The sequence below is a fragment of the Leptonotus elevatus genome, chromosome 18 (assembly GCF_054856555.1).
Source record: "Leptonotus elevatus isolate MCC_2025b chromosome 18, RoL_Lele_1.0, whole genome shotgun sequence".
In the NCBI taxonomy this organism is placed as follows: domain Eukaryota; kingdom Metazoa; phylum Chordata; class Actinopteri; order Syngnathiformes; family Syngnathidae; genus Leptonotus; species Leptonotus elevatus.
Genome location: NC_141256.1, coordinates 16,627,280 through 16,648,370, shown reverse-complemented (window position 1 = coordinate 16,648,370; position 21,091 = coordinate 16,627,280). Strand labels below are relative to the sequence as shown.

Sequence of the window (21,091 nt, the reverse complement as noted above, 5' to 3'; positions counted from 1 at the left end):
TCCATTTTGTTAAGTGTTGTTTTTTTTTAACTGCTAGAGTACCATAGTTTGTCCATTTTGTTAAGTGTTTTTTTTTTAACTCTGCTAGAGTATCATAGTTTGTCCATTTTGTTAAGTGTTTTTTTTTTTTTTTTTACTCTGCTAGAGTATCATAGTTTGTCCATTTTGTTAAAAGTTTTTTTTTTTTTTAACTCTGCTAGAGTACCATAGTTTGTCCATTTTGTTAAAAGTGTTTTTTTTTTTTTACTCTGCTAGAGTATCATAGTTTGTCCATTTCGTTAGTGTTTTTTTTTTTTAACTGCGCTATTTTGTCCATTTTGTTAAAAAAAAATAATCAAGATGTGATTTTAATAACTCGTTATTAATGGCCGACCTTCAAATTGTGTTTAATTCACCTGAATATTCAAATTTCCAACGATAAAAACGGGCGAACTTTTGCGACCGTCCTCCTGACGGCGACGCAGACGCGCTATAACCACGACACACGGAAAAAAACGAGGCGTCTGAACCCATGACCTGAACAGATGACCTTTCATTTTATTTTTGTTTATCCAAGCATCAGTAACTATTGCTTACAATTGAGATGTCGCGTTTTCTGTTTGCGGGTTTCTGCCGCTTTTTGAGATTTTTGTATTTTCTGTACATCCTGAAAGCAAACTTGCGCTGTTGGCAGAAAACCACACCAAAAAAAAAGGAATGACTTACTAATAGAACTTTCTAGACGGAAGAATGCTTCACTGTGTTCATTTCGTTGCCAGCAATGCATGAACGTTGTTTTTCTTCAAACGCTCCTCTGAGATGATTGGCACGAGCACATCAACAACAAAAAAAAACCACGTGAGAATCTGTCGACTACAAACAACAATGTAAACAAACATCATGTTAGTTCATTTCTGCTGGAGATGACGCACGCGCGTGCGTGCGTGCGTGCGTGCGTGCGTGCGCTCTATGGAAAGACATTAGTAGCAAATGCTCAGAATACGTAATCGCATGTACAGCGTATAAAACAAAGTGACGTAAAATGTTTATTCTTGTGCAAAATGCTTTAGTAAACTACAATTTGGCATTTATGAGAAACCGTTTTCAAAAAAATAAAAACTCTTAAAAATCATACATGGATTTTAAACATTCCACCACGCCCCCCCCCCTCTAGAAAAAACCCTTTGATCATTTAGTACTACTAGTCAACCACTAGGAGTACTAGTGAAGCAATACATGTTCCTAATAGAATTTGCTGCATACAAGACAAGGTTACTCATACGTGTAGATCGTAAATGCTCAACGTGTTTTCTGCACCTCCCCCCAAATTGTCGCTAGTTGAGTTTCTCGCGTGTGCAAAGTGCAAGCAGCTGGGCCAAAGCGGGCAACTTCTTGATTAGTGGAAGAAAGTGTAAGGCATCAAGACTGACGGACACTGGACACATCATTAGGTACGCATGGACATTGACGGCGCTAAATAGCACGCTGGCGCTACCGTATCGTAGTAGCACTGCCGCATGGATGCCGTTTGTTAGCCTGTCAATAAAGTTTCCTATTATCCGTTAGCATTAAGATAATTGAGGTGTTTGCAAAACTGAACCCGAGTTCACTGCCACCATACAGCACTTGTCTCTGAAATTGTCAAATGTAAAAAAAAATGGCTAAACGACCACTTTTGATAAGCTCAAATGGGTTTAAAAAGTGTTTAAAAAAAAAAAAAAAAAAAAAAAAAAGCAGATGGTGGCATTGGGGTGATGTCTTTTTATAGCCCATAACAAATGGGGCTCGTGTACCTAATGTTTTGTCCAGTGAGCATCCATACAAAATGTGATGTTGGCACGTTCAATATTCCAGAGAGTTCCGTGTCGTGCTCTCACGAGTGCCGTGTGTGTCGAAAGCTCGCTCGCGTCTTCTCACGTGAACCGACCGACTTTGTCGCACTGTAACATCAACGCACTGTCACAAAGAAATCCACTTGAACTGACCGCAAAAGAAAAAAAAGAAAAAAAAGCTGCTTCTCAGCCCGGATGCTACAAACCCTGCAGAGGCACAACGGGACACGCGTGTTAGCATTGGACTTAAGCTTGTAACCTTTGGGGGGGGGAGGGGCGGTGTAATGGCGAGGAAGAGGAGCTGCGGGGGAGGGCGGGGTGGGGCGGCGTTACAGGTCGTCGTCGCCGATGCCCTCGAAAGCGTAGTTGCCGTGGAAATCGCCGCCGCTGACGTCATTAGCAGAGTTGGAAGCGCTGATCCCTCGCAAGGACACCGAGCTCAGCTTGGTCTGCGGCGGGAAACAGAAGGCGGCAGAATGACGACATCTTTTAGAGAGTCCGCAATCGATGACCTCGTTTTTTGCCCCCCCCCCCGCTGCCGTTCATGCAATCACATTCTGATGCCTTCATGGTCTCGCAGACCGTCGGAACTTATAAAACTCAAACATGACTTCACTATAATAGTCGTATATATTTTTTTTTGATTCTTTTTTTTTTTTATTATTACAGGAGGGAATGGGAGGAAAACTTTTAGAAGTTCCGATTGCCTGTGAACATTTCTTTCATTCTCTTATTTTAAAATACTTTAATTGTCCTCACCGATAATTTGATGATCTGCTCGCGGCTCTGGTCGGGAGAGTCCTGCATTGAAATATAGATATATATATTTTTTTTTAAATACATCAAAAATCTATAAGCTGGAAAAGTGGATGTGAGTGATCAGTCCTGTTTGTGTGTTGGCATGTTCCATTTCTCACCAGCAGAGGGGGCGATTTCACAGCTTGCTGACAGTCGGGCCGCTGCATGGAGCCGTTGTGTCGTTTCCGCAACATCTGAGCAGGAAAAGAAAAAAAAAATTCGAAGATATTTTGACGCACTTTGTATAACCTTTCACACTGCTGTGACGTGCAAGTTGAAATTAGATTTTTAAAGAATTTTATTAAAGGTAATTAACAAAAATGCGTGATAGATAACTATTGCTCAAAGCGTTATGAAACCTAACAATGACATTATTTTTTTTTTTTGTAAATGAATGTTTATCCATGTATTCAATATTTGATTTAATTCATGTGCCGAGAAAGAATCACAAAAGGCTGCATGTTGCTGATGAGGTCGCGTGTATTGACAGTTGCTATGTCTCGCAACAATGCGGCGAACCTTCTTGATGCTGCCGCCCGACTTCTTGACCATCAACTCGTCCACCATGGACTGAAGGCAGATGCTCATCATGATGGCCTGAACGCGCACACACACACAATATCGTTCGCATGTTTTCTTTCATCAGGAAAAAAAAATATCACAGCAATCGATTGCACAAAAGAGCACGTCAAAGCGGCGGCTGACCTGCTGGCTGGTGATGGTGACCCAGCGCAGGCGGTCCTTGCTCATCAGATACTCGAAGGCCAGCTCCAGTTTTACGTCGCATTTGGCCGACGTGCACGGGTTGTTGGTGCCGTTGGCTATCGGGACTTGCTGCAAAACAAATCACAATACATTGGGTGGGGGTGTGTACACTTTGGTCCTGTTGCGACATATTCCCGCAGATGCAATTTGCTGAGCAGCGACGCATCACTGCAATGCCAAATGAGCAACTCAAATAGAAGCGGGGGCGGGGTGGGGGTGGGGGGCTAATGAGGGTGGAAAATGAGCTCAGGAATTCATCACCCTGCGAGGGAGCATTGGGGGGGGGGGGGGGGGGTCTGTAATGAGACAAGCTGCGAGGAATGCGACATCAACAGCGCCTTTGTTTTGGTCGCCCTTTTGTTTAGAAGCTGAGAGGTGAGCGGGATTCGGCAAAAATTTGCCAGCCGTCGAATGTGTACGATATCCTTACTACCAGGAACCGGATTTGATCCTTTTAAATTTCAGCCAAGATGGACGCCAGAGGGGAAAAATAATGAAATCACAAATGGAAGAAAAGTAGATTATACTAATATATCATTCTGAATATAATCAAACTAAAAAAATATCGAATACAGTCATTTCTGGACTATAAGCCGTGCTAGCTAAATTTGGGCAATACTCGAGTTTGTTCCACATATAAGCCGCACCCGACTATAAGCCGCAGGTCTTTCTTTTCCATCATGCGGGCGCAAATTGTCTCGCTCTCGTTCTTTTTCTTTCTGTATTTGGGCTCACTTGTTTTGTTTTGCTCTGCCTGACGCTCTTGCGCTTCCTTTATAGCGCCGCACCTTTGTATTAGCTGCAGGGTCGAATTCAAGTGAAAAAAAGTACAGGCTTACAGTCCAGAAATTACTGTAATTTATTATTATTATTATATTATTTATTTAGAAAGGCCTATGACATTTAATTATAAATAGGATTTTAACTTTTTTTCTCTGTATCACTTTGAGATCATGTTGATAAAAAAGTGCATTACAAATGGGATTTATTATTATTTTTTATTTGACTTTAATAAATGTTATTGTGAATAATCATGAGAAATGTTGAATTAAAAAAAACATTTAAAAATCAAATACATTGCATATTTATTTATATTTATTATTATACACATTATTGCTATTATTACAAAATTCATATTTTTACAAAAATACTATTAAATCAAATGATCACAAAGTATTAAAATAAAAATATATTGGGGGTTTAAAATTGTAGTATTCAACAGTTGTGCAATAAATGGTTAAGACTGGGTTCATTTGATTTACCTAAATGTCATTATTATAAATGTGATTAAAATGTTTCCATATTCAAAATGTTACAGAATTATTTTTTTTTTGGGGGGGGGGCACACGTGTGATCAGTGTTCCATCTACTGAGTGTTGCTGGCTTGCAAGAGGCGCCTCTTTAGGATGCATTGCAGCAAGCGAAGGACGTCTGGATAATTATGCAAATGAAGGTGAATGGCGAGGATTGCTGGCACGTTTGGCGGGAGAAGGAGAAGGCGTGCGGGAGAGGCTCGGCAAAAACAACTTTGGCGTTGGCCTGCCAACGGACGCTCCTAAGATGGCCGCACGGCAACACTTACGGACGACGTGACCCTCCAGCAGCGCATGCGCGTGACCTTGAAGCTGCCCTCCTTCATCTGCTGGTTGGGCAGCTTGACGTGGAAGTTGAGCTCGTTGTTGCCGGCGCCCACGATGACTTGGCAGCCCTTCTCGGGGAAATCGGTGGCGCACGGGTCGAACTTGATGTAGCCGTAATACTTCAGCGTCTGGCCCAGGTGGATGAACTGAAGAGCGAGGGACAAAATAAACACAGGGATGTGATTTGACCAAAGTGAAATGATCTGAAAATTTAGCCGGGGGGGTCCGGGGGCCGCGGGCACCCAGCTCGGTCCAGAGCTCATGGGTTTTCCGTGTTTTTAAGTACTTTCAATGCACTCAGATGACAAAGAAATAGACAAAACAACAGCATAAATTTTCAATGTATATTGAACTATCCCATATAAAATTGCAGTTTTAGTCAACTCAAAATCAGTCACATTCAAAAACATTGGACTGCCTTTGCTTTTAAAAACTATCACTGAGAATATCATCATATATATTTACCATGCAATAAATCATTTAATCAATCATTCTTAATTTAATACATAATGCATGACAAAAACATAAAATACCTCATCATAAAAACACAATATTGACTAAGATCATCTCTGTAAGTGCTTACATCAAGACAGTCAACATATTGAAAGCTGAAAAGTGCAAACATGCAGCATTCATTTGAGTTTGTGTCAATGATTAACCATGTTAAATATTTATGGCCATTTTTATTACGTTATAATATTTTCGAAAATTTGATTTCGATTCATTTGAAACGTTTACCACCGACCTCAAAATTCACGACTCTATCAGCAACTGGTACAGGTTCACGTCTCTCTATGACCGCTTCCGATTGTGACGTCAATAAGGGATGGAGGCCGTAAAGTTTTGGAGTTTTCGTTCGGGCACCGAAACTTCCAGCGATGGAATAATTTGTTGTTCTTGACTGGAGTTCTTTCACGTGTTTTTTGCTCTTTGCGTGACTTTCGAGAGCTTTGAAACCTCTCGCACCGTCGTCAACGGTATCACGGCACCAAATGCAAAGCGCTTTCCCGGCACGATCGATCTTCCGAATAAAGTCACTGAACAAATTCGTCACAGTCTTCTTTCCGACATTTGTAGATATATCCTTCTCTAACCGGTCCCATCGAAACTTGTTTTTTACGATCTTGTCAATTTCCTTATTCGATCACGGACATCTTTCTTTAAACGCCCGGCAAAAACGTCTGAGAAATGAACAATGGCATACGCCTATGCCTTTATAACAAGCGCGTTTATTGGTCAACACGGAGACTTCAGCCAATCGCAAGATCCGTTTCATTTCAGTTACGGAAACACTAAAATGGAACGCTGTCGAGAGACGAAATCGGATTTTTTACCACTTAAAAAATTGTAACATTTTATTTTTGGAGATAAAAAAAGCGGAATTCTGCGAATTAGCGGAAAAATCACATCCCTGTAAACAAGTTTGAGTTGATGTCAATAAAAAGAAAACGGTCCGTTTTGTCAACGGACGCCGCAAACAAGCTGCGTTGTTGGCCGTACTTCTTTCTTGGAGCCTTTTTCCTGCAGGGACTTGAGCTGCCTGTGCTGATCTTTGTTGACGAGTATCCAGCCTCGCTCGATGTCAGACACCGTCTGGTTGGGATGCGATCAATGGAATCCCATCAACGTTCGCGCCAACAAAACATAACAAAAAAAAGAAGTTTCTTACCTGCGCGTAAAGCAAGTTGAGGCCAACTCTGTTGTCCATGACGTCCCCGTCGTACGCCACGTCCCAATAACTACGCACAAACATGCACAAACATTGCGAAAAACAATCTTGTCACTTTCAATTTCAGCGCGCAGACATTTTCCCCAAACACGCTTCCTAATTTTGTACTCGGGGGGGGGGGGGGGGGGGGGGTCTGTGAGTCGTCCACCTTCCAACTTTTTTGCGGGTTTCACATTCCTCATCTTCCCCCCCCGCTGTCCCACATGCGCAGAAAAGTAGGTCAGATGGACTTATAAGAGTTCCCTTGAGGCTCAAACCCGAGTCAACATCCAGAGGGCCTCGGTACGCACGCGCGCGCGCGCGCTGGAGACGAGGCCAAGAATGTTTGGCCACAATTTTGAGAGCAAGAATGAAAGCAAACAAAAGCACCACAATTACAATGACAGTCTAAGACAGCGGCTCTTTTTGGGTGACGAACCCTACGTGAAATATTCTTTCAGCCAAGTAACCCCTAAACTGGTTGGGGGGGGGGGGGGGGGGGGTCGACTTAAAACAGAGCTGTGCTTGTCTCATTTATTCAACTTTAGAACTTTATTTGTATTTCTGGAAATATTTGGAAATCAAAAGATATAACAAAAAGAAACAACAATCACTAAAGATTTGTGCACATAAAAATGATCACCAATAATAATAATAATAATCCTCCTTTGGGATTGTAGTAAAGAACTGATTTTAAATAAAAATTTCAAATGATTAAAAGGCGACGCTTGGTGTCATATGACAGGGTTGGGTCGAACCAGTGTGGTTTGGGGAGACTGGGTTTTTAGGAAAATTTAATTGTATAGCCTACATATATAAAATGTATTTTATGAACTTATATTTTCCTGAAAATTAATTAATTAATTTTATGAACTTTTATTTTCCTGAAAATTAATTAATTAATTTTATGAACTTGTATTTTCCTGAAATATTGACATAATTTAATAATTATTATTTATAAAGGATTTTTTTGCATGGATGCTAATTTTTTTAAAGTTTATTTTAAAATCTCGCGTACCCCCACTTGAGAACCACTGGTCTAAGATGTCCAAGTCCCCGCAGAAAAATCCGTGAGGAATTGTCACATCAAAAAGGTTTAAGCGTGTCGTCCCATAGATGCCACAAGATGGCAGCAAAGCACTACCATGAATCTCCTCAACTCACTTCGAAATAGTTGCTCGGCATGAAGACGCCACAAGACGGCACCGAGGACGACTTTAATAAGAAGCCATGTGTCTCGATAGAAACGTGGACGCTACCTTTTGCGCAAGAGGATGTGAAATTCTGGACTGTGCAGGCTGCTGATGGACACGTAGGGCAGCTCAAACTCCTGAAGCTTCCGCACAACTACGACAAAAAAACAGCAAACAACACGCTTAAGACGCTAAGACGATAAGCACTTGAAAAACAGTTGAGACAAAAATAGCACAAATTGGGTCAATCCGATTTTTTTGAAATATTCATTTAATCCTGCGATTGGCTGGCAACCAGTTCAGGGTGTACCCCCCGCCTACTGCCCGAAGCCAGCTGGGATAGGCTCCAGCAACCCCCGCGACCCTTGTGAGGACAAGCGGTACAGAAAATGGATGGATAGATGGATTTAATCCAAAAACGTTGGGTCAAATGAATAATCGACAAAACAACCCAAGCAACGGCGTTGATTTGTTTCTGATCTATTCGTTTTACTCGGCCCATTTTTTTTGCGTTTGCTTTGTCACAACTTTAGATGAATACCAGGCTTGTAGGCGTTATCGTATGATATCCTATGCAAAAAAAAAAAAAAAAAAAACATGAAAACGTTGTGCACTATATGAAGCTAAGAACAGGATTTGATTTCAAGGGAAGAGACACTTAAAAACTGTTGCATCAAAGAAAACCCAAATAGGGTCAAATAGGAAGTGAGCCAACTTTTGTAATGTAATAATAAAGAAATATCTGAGCGATGGTAGCGTCCTATCTCGTTAACAATTATCTGCCGGCGAACATCTCCATGATTTATGCGTTTCCTGACGAAGACAAGCTGCTCCCGCAAAGAACGCCGCGTGCTGAACATTCCATTTGCCTCCGCAATCAACATGCAATCTTATCGCCGACGATGGAAAGCAAAAAAGTAATGAGTCGAGCGCCCGATTGTGCGTGCAGCAAAGTTATTGCTTTGCTTGCCGGTGGCGTTGCGTAAACGTACAAGTGAGTCCTCCTTCTTCTCCTTCGCGGACGAGGAAGAGACTGAAGTAGGCCACAAGGTCTTCGGGGAGATCCAGTTTGCTTGCGACGACCTTCGGGCAGAACCGCAAAAAACGCGTCGACGTTGAATGAATTCGCAAAACACAAAACAAAAACACAAGAAAACAAAAGCAACTGCTCACATCCAGCACGTCCTCCGTCTGATCGGAGCTCAGCACGTTGACCGTCACCTTCTGACCGTTGGACAGGCAGACGTCCAGCGCAACTTCCTCTGTGGGAATCTGCTGAGTCTCCTGCGAGAGCCACAAAAGAGGCGGGGCAGGTTAGCGATTTGTGTCAAAGATAAGAAAAAAGGACTTCAGGTTTGACCGAGACATTGCAAACAAAAGACAAATGCGGACCAACCAGAATTGTTTACTATGTTTGTTTTTAATCTGATCTGCAACACCCAAAAAAAAATAATCTGCTTAACTAAGCAAGAAAACACATCTGCTATATCCTGATAAAAAAAGGGAGTCCACATTAGAAACTAAACCCAAATTTGTCGGAAAGCGCTACAGCTAACGTGGTAGCCAAATCATAATTATAGTAAATATGTATGAAGAACACTTGTTTGCGCCATTTTAAGTCATTCAAATTAAAAAAAAAACGTGTAAACACTTTTTTAATACTTTGTCCTCTACCAAAAAAGTATTTACACGTTTTTTTTTTTAAAAATGTTATTTTAATGCAAGAGCATACAGAAAGCATTGATGCAGCTTCTGACATGAAAAGGTGGCTTAAAGCAATGGTAGTTATTACAAAAAAACGGCCAGCGGGTGGCAGCAGAGTATAAGAGATCAGCCAGGGCTATGTTGCAACAAGCTCTTTTTGACAGTGTTTTCACCAGGAATGTGAATATTGATTAAATTGAGCTATATTCTAATGCTAATTGCTCCAAAACAGATAGAAACATACTTTTTTTTCCTGATGAAAGAAGAGACTCTAATCTTTTTTTTTGGTAGGTTCCATGTTTTCATAGCAATAGAACACAATATTCTGTGAGCCTTGCAAAGTCAGTCAAAATCCAGTCAAACAGACAGGAGCGAAGTGGGTTGCTTCAGAAAAAATGGCTCTGAGTGAGTTAGTTAACATAAAACATGAATAAAGTAAGGCGATTATTGAGCCGGCCTTCTTTTTTTGACATTAATGTTGAGTCGACCGAGTATCAAACAAAATTGGATTCCTACTCAAATTCTGTTGACAATTTTGACATTCATGTGGAGTGTGCAGTGAAAATATCATGGCAAATAATGAATCAAAAAAATCTGTGGACCTTGCATAGTGACTAGCGGAACACCATCCATATCTATCTCGGGAGCTCTCACCCCCGATATTTTTTTTGTGAATACTTCTCCATTGTGTTTTGTCCACTAAAAGTCTAGCAACTATAAATGTCAGGTTTCCAGACGCCATGTCTAATGAATGCACCGCCTCGTTTTTTTAAGAATGAAAAATGGCGTGCTGGTAAAGCATCCGGACGACGAACGCGGGCACCGACCTGCTGCGCTTTTCTTAGGAAGCTGTTGAACAACTCGCTGGTTCCGAGCAGCGGGTCCTGGCGCACTGTGAGAAAAAAAAGAAGGAACGCGACAATGAGGCAAGCAAGCCGAGTATATGAACAGTGAGCGGCGTTGATGGCGAATGTTCATGCCTGTATCGAGTGTAATTATCTACTACGATAAAAGTAAGCGTGCCAACACGAAGACTGAGGCCTTTTTTATTCCAATGGCGGCGAGCTTTTTGTTGCAAGCGCACCGGCTTGCGTTCATTTTTTCCACGTCGAAGCCATGATTGTAAGCCTTTTGGCCAACAACAGCGTCCACTCACAGACTTTGAGCAAATACGGGCTCCAACAACGCCGCCTTGTTCGGCGGTGGCGGCTGGCGCTGAGAGGATTTAAAAACAGACCCCCGCTTTTGGCGTTGTCGCCAGCTCTGCAAACTTGTTTGTGTACGCGCACGGTTCAGCTTAAGGCTAATGTGCTTAAAAGGTGCAGATGAAAGTCCATTTTTTGGGGCGCTGGAGCGTGACGTGAAACACGGACCGGGGGTTGTTTACTTGAAACACAAATGGAATGAACTCGCTTATTTTGCAATGCATGCAATCATCGTTCTAGTTGATATGGTTAAAACTTTGGAGCAGCCACTGAAAATCTCAACTTGTTTTTAGGTTTGCTGGAAAAATAATTTCCTCTGTCAAGGTAAAAAAAAAGAAGCTGAATTTATGTCTTTTTTTTTTCTCTTCTTTTTCTTCTTTTTTTTCTCTTTTGAATTTCTGTCTCTTATTAGAGATGGATTTATTTATTTACTTATTTTTGACTTTTTTATGTGTTCACATGTCTTTTTTTGTGGGTTAATTCATGATAAACGTGTCTACACAAAATGTCACCTTGCTAGGTGAAAACTGACATTTTCTATTGTTCAAAACAAAATGGCAGCATTCCTGTCGCTTTTTTTGGAGAATAATTTTTAGGGGTGACTTTTTTGTGGGTCGACACCTGATGTTGTCCATGGCTAGTAAATTTCATTTTTGCGAAATGAAAACGGCCTTGGAAGACTTAACGTTCTTGGTAGGATCTTGGAAATGCCCAGAGTGACTCGAAAATGGCTGCTTCAAACCAAAATGGCAGCTTTCCTGTGTCTTTTTGAGCAGGGGTTCCTTTAGACCTTTTTTTGTGGATCTGGCTACGAAATGTCATAATGCGAAGTGAAAGTGTCTACAAGGGGCTGCATTGTTAAAAGATTTGTTTTTTTTCTTCTTCTTTTTAAAAAAAACAAAAGTCATTGAAGTAAGGCAATCGTGGTGACTATTGTGACAGGCAACCCAACCCAAATCCGTCACCCTTGTACATTTTGCAAAAAAATCAGCTTTCAGTTCCTTAAACCTAAAAAGCTCAACTAAAACTACAGACGAGATAATTGGTTTTATTTTCACACTGGTAAAGATTTTGTTTTTTTTTCGTGTGGCCAACGTTGGTGTTTGAAAAAACGGTCCAAACTGTAACTTATGCATACAACAACATTTTGGCAGAAGACATTTCTGTGGTGTGCTCAGCAACTGACCGGCCTGCATGTACTTCTCCAGTTGCTCGCGCCTCTGCTCCACTTCGGCGAGGGTCAGCGTGAAAATCTTCTTTGGGGGGAAGGAAGGCACCACGTTGCTGCCATATTCCTTCTTTATCTGCGGGGCCCACAAAGCAGACCTTGTCAAGGCTGATCAGATTTTTGCAGCCACCCCCCCTCTGCCCCCCCCCCCCCCCAACCAGTGAATACAAACATGTACGTGATTCTAAATTTCTCATTTGACGACATCCACGTCACTCACCAGCTGTTGATAAATCAATTAATGTGCCGTTATTTTTTCTTTTATTTGTTGCATAATTTATTGCTTGCTTTTCCTTCATTTAGGTTCAAAATAAGTGTTTGACCCTCGTACCAACACAAGGTGTGACAAAGGTAAGTCACGGTGACTTCCTTGTTGGCGCCTCGGGTGATCCACACAATCGAGAAACGTGTACAGACAAGGTGGCCAACGGGAAGCCCTTCGCACCATTAGTGCCCTTGCAGACGATGAGTGCGTTGATCCTCCTGCACGCGGGCGCGCCCCGTTGCTAGGCAACCGTCAAATAAGTTGACATGGACATGGAGGACGGACGCAGGAGCCAGACAGCCGACGACTTGGACCTCGCGCGGCCAAAATAACTCCCTTAAATGTTTTCATCCCCACGCTGGAAAAAAATGACATCATTTGACCGACAACGGCCAGTGGGCGGTTCTGCTTTGATGCTTGGGGCCCATCTGTGTCTCATTTGAAAAACAAAAATAATGGCGTCTGCGTGAAGCAACAAACGGCGCCGTCAAATTAAAACGCGAGCGTGCTCATTTGAGCTAATCACGAGCCTGGAGAAAGTCAGGGGCGGACTTCGGCTATGTTCGCCATCACTCGCCTATCCCGTACTCCCTTATCACTTTGGAAGGAGTTTTAATGGTGTCTTGAGATATGAGTTAAATTTGTTCTGTGACCATGCTCCAAACTCAAAACATTTGTAACTCAATGTATCTTTCCCTGTTGAAGTGAATGGAGACGCCATTATTGCGTTCCAGCCTTCCTCAAAAACAACAAAAAAGGCACCACAGGATAACCTTCGCTCACTATATTTTCCAATCAGCACTTTAAAAATAAATAATGGAGAATTGTCGTTGGATGTGTGAGAAAAAGGGACATCCGAGTTGGTTGCGTGCGACTTACCTGCTCGTGGAGGCCGAGGAGTTGACTGTAGCGCACCCGGCAGTGCAGGACGCCGTTGACGTGGATGTTGTACGCCTGTGGGACGGACACAAGGACACGCAAATGTTAATATTTATTTATTTATTAGACATGAGAAGGCGAAGCTTCAATTTGACCTTTTTCTGGTTGGCCATTTTGCTTTGGTGCAGACATTTTTGCACTTTCATGAAGTCCTCCAAGTTATTACTGGATACAAAATGTCCCCTTTTGTGTGGCGCCTTGAGATGCAAGTTGTCTTTTGTTTTATGTTTGACAGTAAACTTCATCCAAAATGACGGATGGGTCAAACTTGGGTCACTCTTATCTCAAGGCGCCACTGTATCGACTTGGCAAAGCTAAAACGTGAAGATTCCAAACTTGAGGATTGTTCACTTTTAATAACGTCCAACTTATTTGGACTTTGTTTTCATGAAGAGGAACCACAAAATTAGATGCGGGGAAATGGAGCACGCCAAACATTTTCCAGCCAAACGCGTGTTGCGCAACAGGCTGCCGTTACTACTGCATTGCTCCTCTGCTAAATCACCGCTTGCATGCGGCGGGCCAAACGTCTACAAAGCCAAAATAGCAAAAACATTTGGGACAGATACTCCGTAAAGCGTCGATAAAACATGTCATTGACGGAAAAAAAATCGGAATGTTTTTCACGCGGCATCGCTTGCAAGTCCTGCAAAAAAATCTCGTTTTGTTGAGAATTGGCTCTTTTGTCTTGTTGAAATGGAAATAAGCGGCTAGTAAAAAAAAACAACTTGGGTGGAATTACGATGGTTGCTCACGTTTTAATGAGCGGTTTACATGATGATCAAACTACAAAATATTAGAGCTGGACAATTAAAATTCAAATCGACATCACTATGTAGTAGAATGACATTTTCATATCGCAAAGGTTGCCATTTAAAGAACAAAAACAAAATCCTCTGGTAGGTGGCTTTTCTTTTAATAAAATGTATTTGTTTTGTATTTATTTATATAGTGCCTCGGTAAGTTCAATGCTTAAGAAGTGCAGTCCACATGTTTACATATCATCATTTCATTGGTGAAGTCATTAAAGCCTCAGATTTGCTTGCATTATTTTTTGTAATCTGATTAATGGCTTACGTTTCTGCCACACTTGTTTGGTCGAATTTTGTCAAGCTGTCATTGTGAGCGGTGAAGAAAAAAAAAACTGCAAGTCCAAAGTCGATAAACCGTCTTTCATACTAATTTATGATTCACTTGACTTTATTTTAGCACATTTATTTTAATTTATTAGGGATTCATTTATTGCTTGTGCATGTTGTTGAAAACTATGGCAAGAAGCCATTGAACAATAATCGCATATTAAATTGCAATTGCATTATTGAGGGGGGATAAAATTGCTATTATTTTTCAAAATGGTTCAGTTCTACAAAATATGAAGCACTATTTCCAGCCTTGTTGCACTCAAACAGAGAAGAGCGTTCGGCCGTTGTGTTTTTGGGGAGTAATATTTGTCCTCCGTCGGTGAGCACGGATCACAGGAAATGCATTCTGCACGCTTTGCAGTAAGAGGCCATTTCCCATGCGGGTGTCAAGAGACCACGTGGACTTTAATCTTCTGGCTCGCCTGTGTCAATTGAATATTTATAGTCAACAGCGCCCTGAGTCATCTGTGCAAACAAATGGCGAGGACGACTCCAGAGAGCTAATTCTGCGACAGGACAAAAAAAAGCGTCGGACTTTGCGATTAAGGGAGAAAGAGAGTAAGAGGAAGGAAGGTAAAAAAATAAATAAAAAAATGTGGGCGAGAGCTGGAGGAGCAAATGTTGAAGAAAAATTAAATGACGTGCAAGAAGGCAGGAAGGAAGAGTGACGATGCACATGATTGCTTTTACAGTACAACTTGCATTTTTTTCCCCACACGAGGTCTTCTCCCTAATCACCATTCAGACAGAACAAGAATCACTTAATGCTAAGGCTAGCCTAATGCTAACAGATAATTGGAAACGCCATAGACGAATAGCATCAGTGTCTCAGGCTTCTAAATCTTCAAACAGAAAGATAACAATACTCAGAGGTAGGCTAACAATTATTTTAATAAATGACTAATCAGCTGATTAGGGTTTTTTTTTTTATAAAATGAATCTAATAAAAATCTTTTTTTAATGCTCATCTTTTATTGAAAAACCAGACACCATTTCAAATTGATAGTGGAGAAAATGCACAAACATTGATTATGAATCATTTACTGGTTTGGTTTGTAACGTCAGGGAAAAAAAGGGAAAAATGTTCATTGTTGTTTTCCCAAAGTAAAAGCAGACATTTGCCAATGTCTTATTTTGATTAAAACAAAATCGAGAGAGAAAATTTGAGAGGCTGAAATTAGTGGAAATGAAAAAAATGATCACATATTAAAACCTAATCGCAACATTGAGGAAGAAATGTTAAAAATCGCAATTAGACTAGTTTTCAAAATCGTTCAGACCTACTCATAAGTCAAAGCAAAAATAAAAGTGGTCGCTCGTATTTCAAGGCGTGACTGTATAGTTCAAATCCAGATTTGACTCCATTGTAACATCCCTGCTACTAGTGTGCCAAATTGTCGTTAAGACGGATAAAGAATAATTGCTCAAACGGCTTTCCGTAACTGTCCTCGTTGGAACTATTGCGAAACTCGCGCTCAACAAACGACGTCACGTGACTCACTGGTTCCAAAGTACAAAGAGCTCATCTCTTATCACGGCCAGCAAGCAAGTCCCGTCCTGAAGCTGGGTCACCCCGACTTTCATTTTTCAGTTAGAAATGGCTAAAATATTGCGTTATTGGTCTTCACTGCTCACACGTTATCAGCCCTTTTTCAAACACGGTTTGGAGCGTCCATGAAGAAGAGTCACACAATCGGAATGCGGCAAGAATATTTATTACCGAGATGCTCTTTTTTTTTTTTTTATCCCCAGAGCTGACAAAACAGCAAGAAGGCCAAGCAGTTCCTTAGCAACAAAATTTGTGCTATGGACTTGGCCTACCGACATTCTTAGGAAACACTATGACGTACACAACGCAAGACGCCTGCAAGCCAGGACGGCATCCGTAAAGCCGAAAATTTCAGAAGTCCACACTCAATTTTTTTGAATTATCTCATCAAATAAATTCATTCACTGCCAAACAGACTTCCCCGTAAATCCAGTTGTTTTTCACCATTTTGATAGAAAATTGTGTTCTGTGAGAATCCTCACGATCGTGACACACACTTTGGAGTACCAACCATAACACGAATCATACGTACACGTACTCTGCTTGAGTGCGAGGGGTCTAAAGTTGCTCCATTTACTGAACGTTGACATTTATTTCCCTCGTAATCAACGCGACGAAAGCTTTGCTGATCTCGAATCACTAGCGATGCAATGCCGCCATCTGCAGGTCCGGTTTGTCATGACAGTGGTTTACAAACCTGACGAAAACCCTCTTCTCCGTGCCTAAACGTTGAAAAACGGACTTGACAAATATGTACGCCAGTGGCAGCAAACAGTTGAATTCCGGTTGACGGCTAATAAACGTCCATTAGGAGTGAATGCGTTTAAAGAGGGGGGACTGACGGGAAGACAAACGCCACAACATGCTGCCACACAGCAGACATGGCATCTGTAAAGCTGAAGTCTGCAAAGAATCATTGTTTTTTTTTCATATACAATGAGCATATAACTGTAGAAATGTTCAAAGCTGATAGGAAAATTCCTCCCTATATACTACACTGTGCGTGTATTTTTTTACATTATAAACAGTATGTCAAATTAGGTATCTGTTATCTTTAGAAGTAAATTGTATTTTACTGTATGTCCCTGAACGTGTCACACGGTGTGTTACAGCTGTTTCCCATTTTATTAGGCAATCCTGCAATGAGCTCATAATGCATTCAGCATTATCTTGAAGCTACTAAATTTAAAATACTACTCACAATACGGGGGTGTGTTAATGCTCACCACATAAGTAGATCCATTTTCTCCCGAACGAACCTCCGTTTCGGGTATGGAAAAATGCATGTTTATCTCCAAGCCAGCGGTACGTGAACGCCACCTCGGCTAACGATGCTCAAGACGCCACAGTTGTCCTGAATTCCAATCAAATAAAACGGACAAATCCCACTGCAGTGAAGGTCACCGGCGACTTGGGAGGTTCGGGAGGCATGCACGCAGTTCAGCTCGGTCCAGTGGCGCCGTGTCAGGCTGCAGGAGAGGAGAGGAGAGTTAGCATCCACCTCCGTACGAGCTAGCTTCGTCATGAAAAAGGAAAAAAAATTATAGAAAAACTTGTCCCACGTCAGTCGTAAACTTTTCAAACTGCCGCAGCAGACATGTTGCGAGTGTGGCTCAATTCCACTCCCGCCAGCAGGGACGTTAAATTCTCTCTTAAAAAAAAAAGAAAAGTTATTTCTGAGTTGTTGATTTAAATCGAGTTTAGAATGGTCAAAACTGGCACCAGGCGTTGACTTTCGCTAAGCAGCAGATGTAGCTAACTGGATGGGAGATGCAGCTGGTTTCTACACACTCGGTGGGAAGAACCATTCTCGATGCAACACGGGGACGGCGCTCGTATTTTTTTTATTCAACATGTTCCCCTCGCCATCTATAATCAACGAATAACACTGGACAAAATCCCTCAAACTCTAGTAAAGTCGTATAAAAACACAATATCACTGAAATAGTCATTTTAAAGATGTTGCATCGGTCAATTGGAACAGTCCTGGCACGGATCATTTTCTTTCCATTCGGGGGTGGTTGAACCAACAAAGGTTAGAATAACATTGCAAAACGGTGTATTTTCTTCTTGTTTAGCCGGTTATATTTAATCTAAAGGTTCATTATTGTGTATTAAGTGTATGTACTTAAGTTAATGTAAAGCAAGTGCTTTACTTGTGCTCAAATCACCCCACTTTTGCTTGGTACGATCCAAAGTGACGGCGAGAGAAGGCGGCACATAAAATGTACTGTAAAAAACACTATTTATATATTTAATTTTTTTTTATTTGTCATTATTATTGATTGAAATGTGCGCTGCACTTAAACGGTAGCCTTTTACACAGCCATTAAATGGAAATGGGGGGCTAATGTTTTAGCAAGAGCTTTCGGTCACGTGTCCACTACAGTATGATCACATGACTTCAGCTGGTAAAAATGAAAACTGGGCATGACCAGCTGACGTCTCCTCTGTTTGTTTTTATCCTTTATTTGTGTATTTACCAAAGCCAGCAACAGATCGAACCGCAGGTACTACCCCGAATTGCCATTTTGTTTATTACGCTATCATTATTAGACGTAAAATCAGAGTAATAACGACGCACGCTCGTGATTTGTTGTGCATTAATAATACAGTGTCCGTCTTATTTAGCCGCAAACCGTCACTCTAATTGTGGTTTATATCCACAGGTATGTAAACAATGTAGTGGGACGGTGCTGAATGTCTCCGCGGTGGGAACATTTTGCTCCTCGTCCAACGGCCGTATCGCCGGACGTTGCTGCCTGGGGGATGAAAGCAGCAATCGTGACCGCATCATCGGGTAGGACTGCCAAGTGTAAATAAACACGACGCTATTTGCAGCTTTATTATTAGCCACCTTCTGGTAGGAGAAGTGGACATTATGGATCCATGACTGTGGAAAATGCGATTACAGTTTTCCCAGTGAAAATCTGAAATAGGAGTGACCCTACTTTTCGAGATACGAGCTGTTTTTCTGCTGATTTTTTTCCCCATTGACTTACAACATGAAACAAAATAATTACAAACTAGTGGTTTGACTTCAGCTAGCTAGCTGGAGGCGCTGCAATAAATTAATCATGATGCACAAACTGTTTAATTCTTTGTATTTCAAATTATGTTATTATTATTAGAGTATGTTGTATAAAATAAAATAAATGTCAACTACATTTTTTGTTAGGTATTTGGGAAGGCTTTTACAGATGAATGACATTTTCATTCATTTCAACAGGAAAGACCATATCAAACTCATATCTCAAAGCATTCATTGAGCCATAGTGAACACGTCATTGGTTAGGATTGACAATGACGCGGTCGAGACTGTGGGAAATATGACAATTACAATTTTCCCAGTGTGATTACTTTATGCAGTTTCAGTAGTCTTAATTGTTTTAATGTAATTAATATACAAGTCATATTTGATGCATTTCAACTATGATCTAATGTAGTATGCTGCTTTTGTTTTGTTTTAGGCTGGATTTTTCCAATTGTTCCTTAACTCACGTGGACAATCTCCAGGAAGCATCAGCTGCTTTAATGATGTATGCACGAGTCATCATACTGAGTTGACACATGGACACGTTTGATGCATTCTTCCGAAATATGTATTTTTTTTTTTTCATTTCTGATTTTCACAGCGATCTGTCCTCAAACTTCATCGTCAACATGAGTGACTCAACATTTCAAGGATTTAGCCAATTAAGTCATTTGTAAGTACAGTAGTGTAATTCTTTTGACTTGTTATATATATATATTTTTTAAATTTATTATTATTTTTAAAACAACTGCATTGTTCTTTTTATTTCAGGATTTTGCCCGCAGACATCGGCTGCCCAAGTGGGAATTCCTCCTGGGATAAGGTGGAGATAGACGAGGGAACGCGCCATTGCAAAGGCCAGAGGAACATGTGCAATCAGCCTGGGAAGATGTGTAAGTTCTCACCGCGGGAAGCTGTTTTTTAGTCACTAAAATACGATAAGCGATACTGATGCCGATCTGCAGCTGTGAACTGTCCCGAGTACTCCCAGTGCGGTCCGTACGGGCCCGGCTTCTTCGAGTGCAGCTGTGCCGACAGCTACCACGGATACAAGTGCCTGCGAGAGGTCTGTTCCTTTTTCGTTTTTTTTATATGTTTGTTAATTTCTTTTGGAATAAAGGCATTTGTCCATGTTGTCCCCAACAGGGCGAGTTCCCAGCCCTCCAGGTGTTCGGGCCTCTGGGAGCTTCCACACTTGCCCTTTCCCTCCTGCTGTGGTTCACCGAGAGACGAAAGGCGAAGTCTCTATAGGCTACTCATGATTTAAAAAAAAAAAAATGTTACGTGCGTTTATCTACTGAGCTGAAAGGGAAGTGCATGCCTTGTATGGGTAGGGATTCTTAGCCGGTTTTTTAGTATCACTGTCACCCTCAAAGTGTTTTAAAAGTGCATGTTTGCTTTCTGTGAATTGTATTTATTTTTGAAGCATATTGACAAAGTTCAGTCTCATAGTTGTGCTTTACCAAACAAGGTCTGCCTATTAATAACAATTGTGTTTGTTTTTGACCATCGAAGTGGCATGTAAACCGATTTAGCGCTGGTACCTTGGCTTACAAGTGCCCCATCCTTTTTTTCCTTTCCATTTTTAAATGTTAGAAAGTGACAATAATCCTGAGGCACACGTAACAGCAATATCTTAGTATTTTATTACGGACTGTAACATTTTGTGAGTTTGGTGGCATGAAAAATACAAAAGATAGAAAAGCACGATTTCTGGGATGCTTTAAACCACTGATAGTTATGTACAAAAGGTATCATATTTGGAATTGGAATACTTTTATGTGAATTGTTATTTATATAAATAGATATTTAAAAAAAATTTTTTTAGACAGTTGAGACCATTCTGCTTTTTTTCTTGCTCCTAATGCATTATTGAGGTATCGGGATCAAGACTCTAGCGGCAGTAAATCAAGTGACTTGAGTTTGGTGCAAAAAGCAGTTACGGCGAGCATGGTGGTGGAATGAAACTTGTATGTCAAGGTATCACTGTATTGTTATGCTGCTTAGCTTGGACGTAAACAAAACACGATGATTGTGCGGATGTATGTGGCATTCAGGATCTAACGGTAAAAAAATAAAGAAAATTACATTCTTGGGACTTTTTGTGTTC

The 21,091-nt window shown here is 41.1% G+C and overlaps 2 protein-coding genes across 2 annotated transcripts; one reads left to right on the top strand and one right to left on the bottom strand.

Moving 5' to 3' along the window:
* Positions 1-514: 514 nt before the first annotated feature.
* snx17 (sorting nexin 17) lies at positions 515-17,722 on the bottom strand. Its single transcript, XM_086061552.1, has 15 exons — positions 17,174-17,722; positions 13,197-13,271; positions 12,011-12,128; positions 10,447-10,511; positions 9,089-9,199; positions 8,908-8,998; positions 7,982-8,069; positions 6,684-6,753; positions 6,515-6,607; positions 4,957-5,160; positions 3,315-3,443; positions 3,129-3,206; positions 2,729-2,803; positions 2,571-2,612; positions 515-2,260 (listed from the first exon to the last, which is right to left on the bottom strand). Exons 1-15 carry the CDS (start codon positions 17,231-17,233, stop codon positions 2,141-2,143), a joined length of 1,419 nt encoding a protein of 472 aa, XP_085917678.1. The 5' UTR covers positions 17,234-17,722; the 3' UTR covers positions 515-2,140.
* Positions 17,723-18,328: 606 nt separating this feature from the next.
* Positions 18,329-21,079, top strand: atraid (all-trans retinoic acid-induced differentiation factor). The gene is made up of 7 exons (XM_086061125.1): positions 18,329-18,457; positions 18,617-18,747; positions 19,418-19,486; positions 19,583-19,654; positions 19,753-19,874; positions 19,947-20,047; positions 20,128-21,079. Exons 1-7 carry the CDS (start codon positions 18,365-18,367, stop codon positions 20,230-20,232), a joined length of 693 nt encoding a protein of 230 aa, XP_085917251.1. The 5' UTR covers positions 18,329-18,364; the 3' UTR covers positions 20,233-21,079.
* Positions 21,080-21,091: the final 12 nt, after the last annotated feature.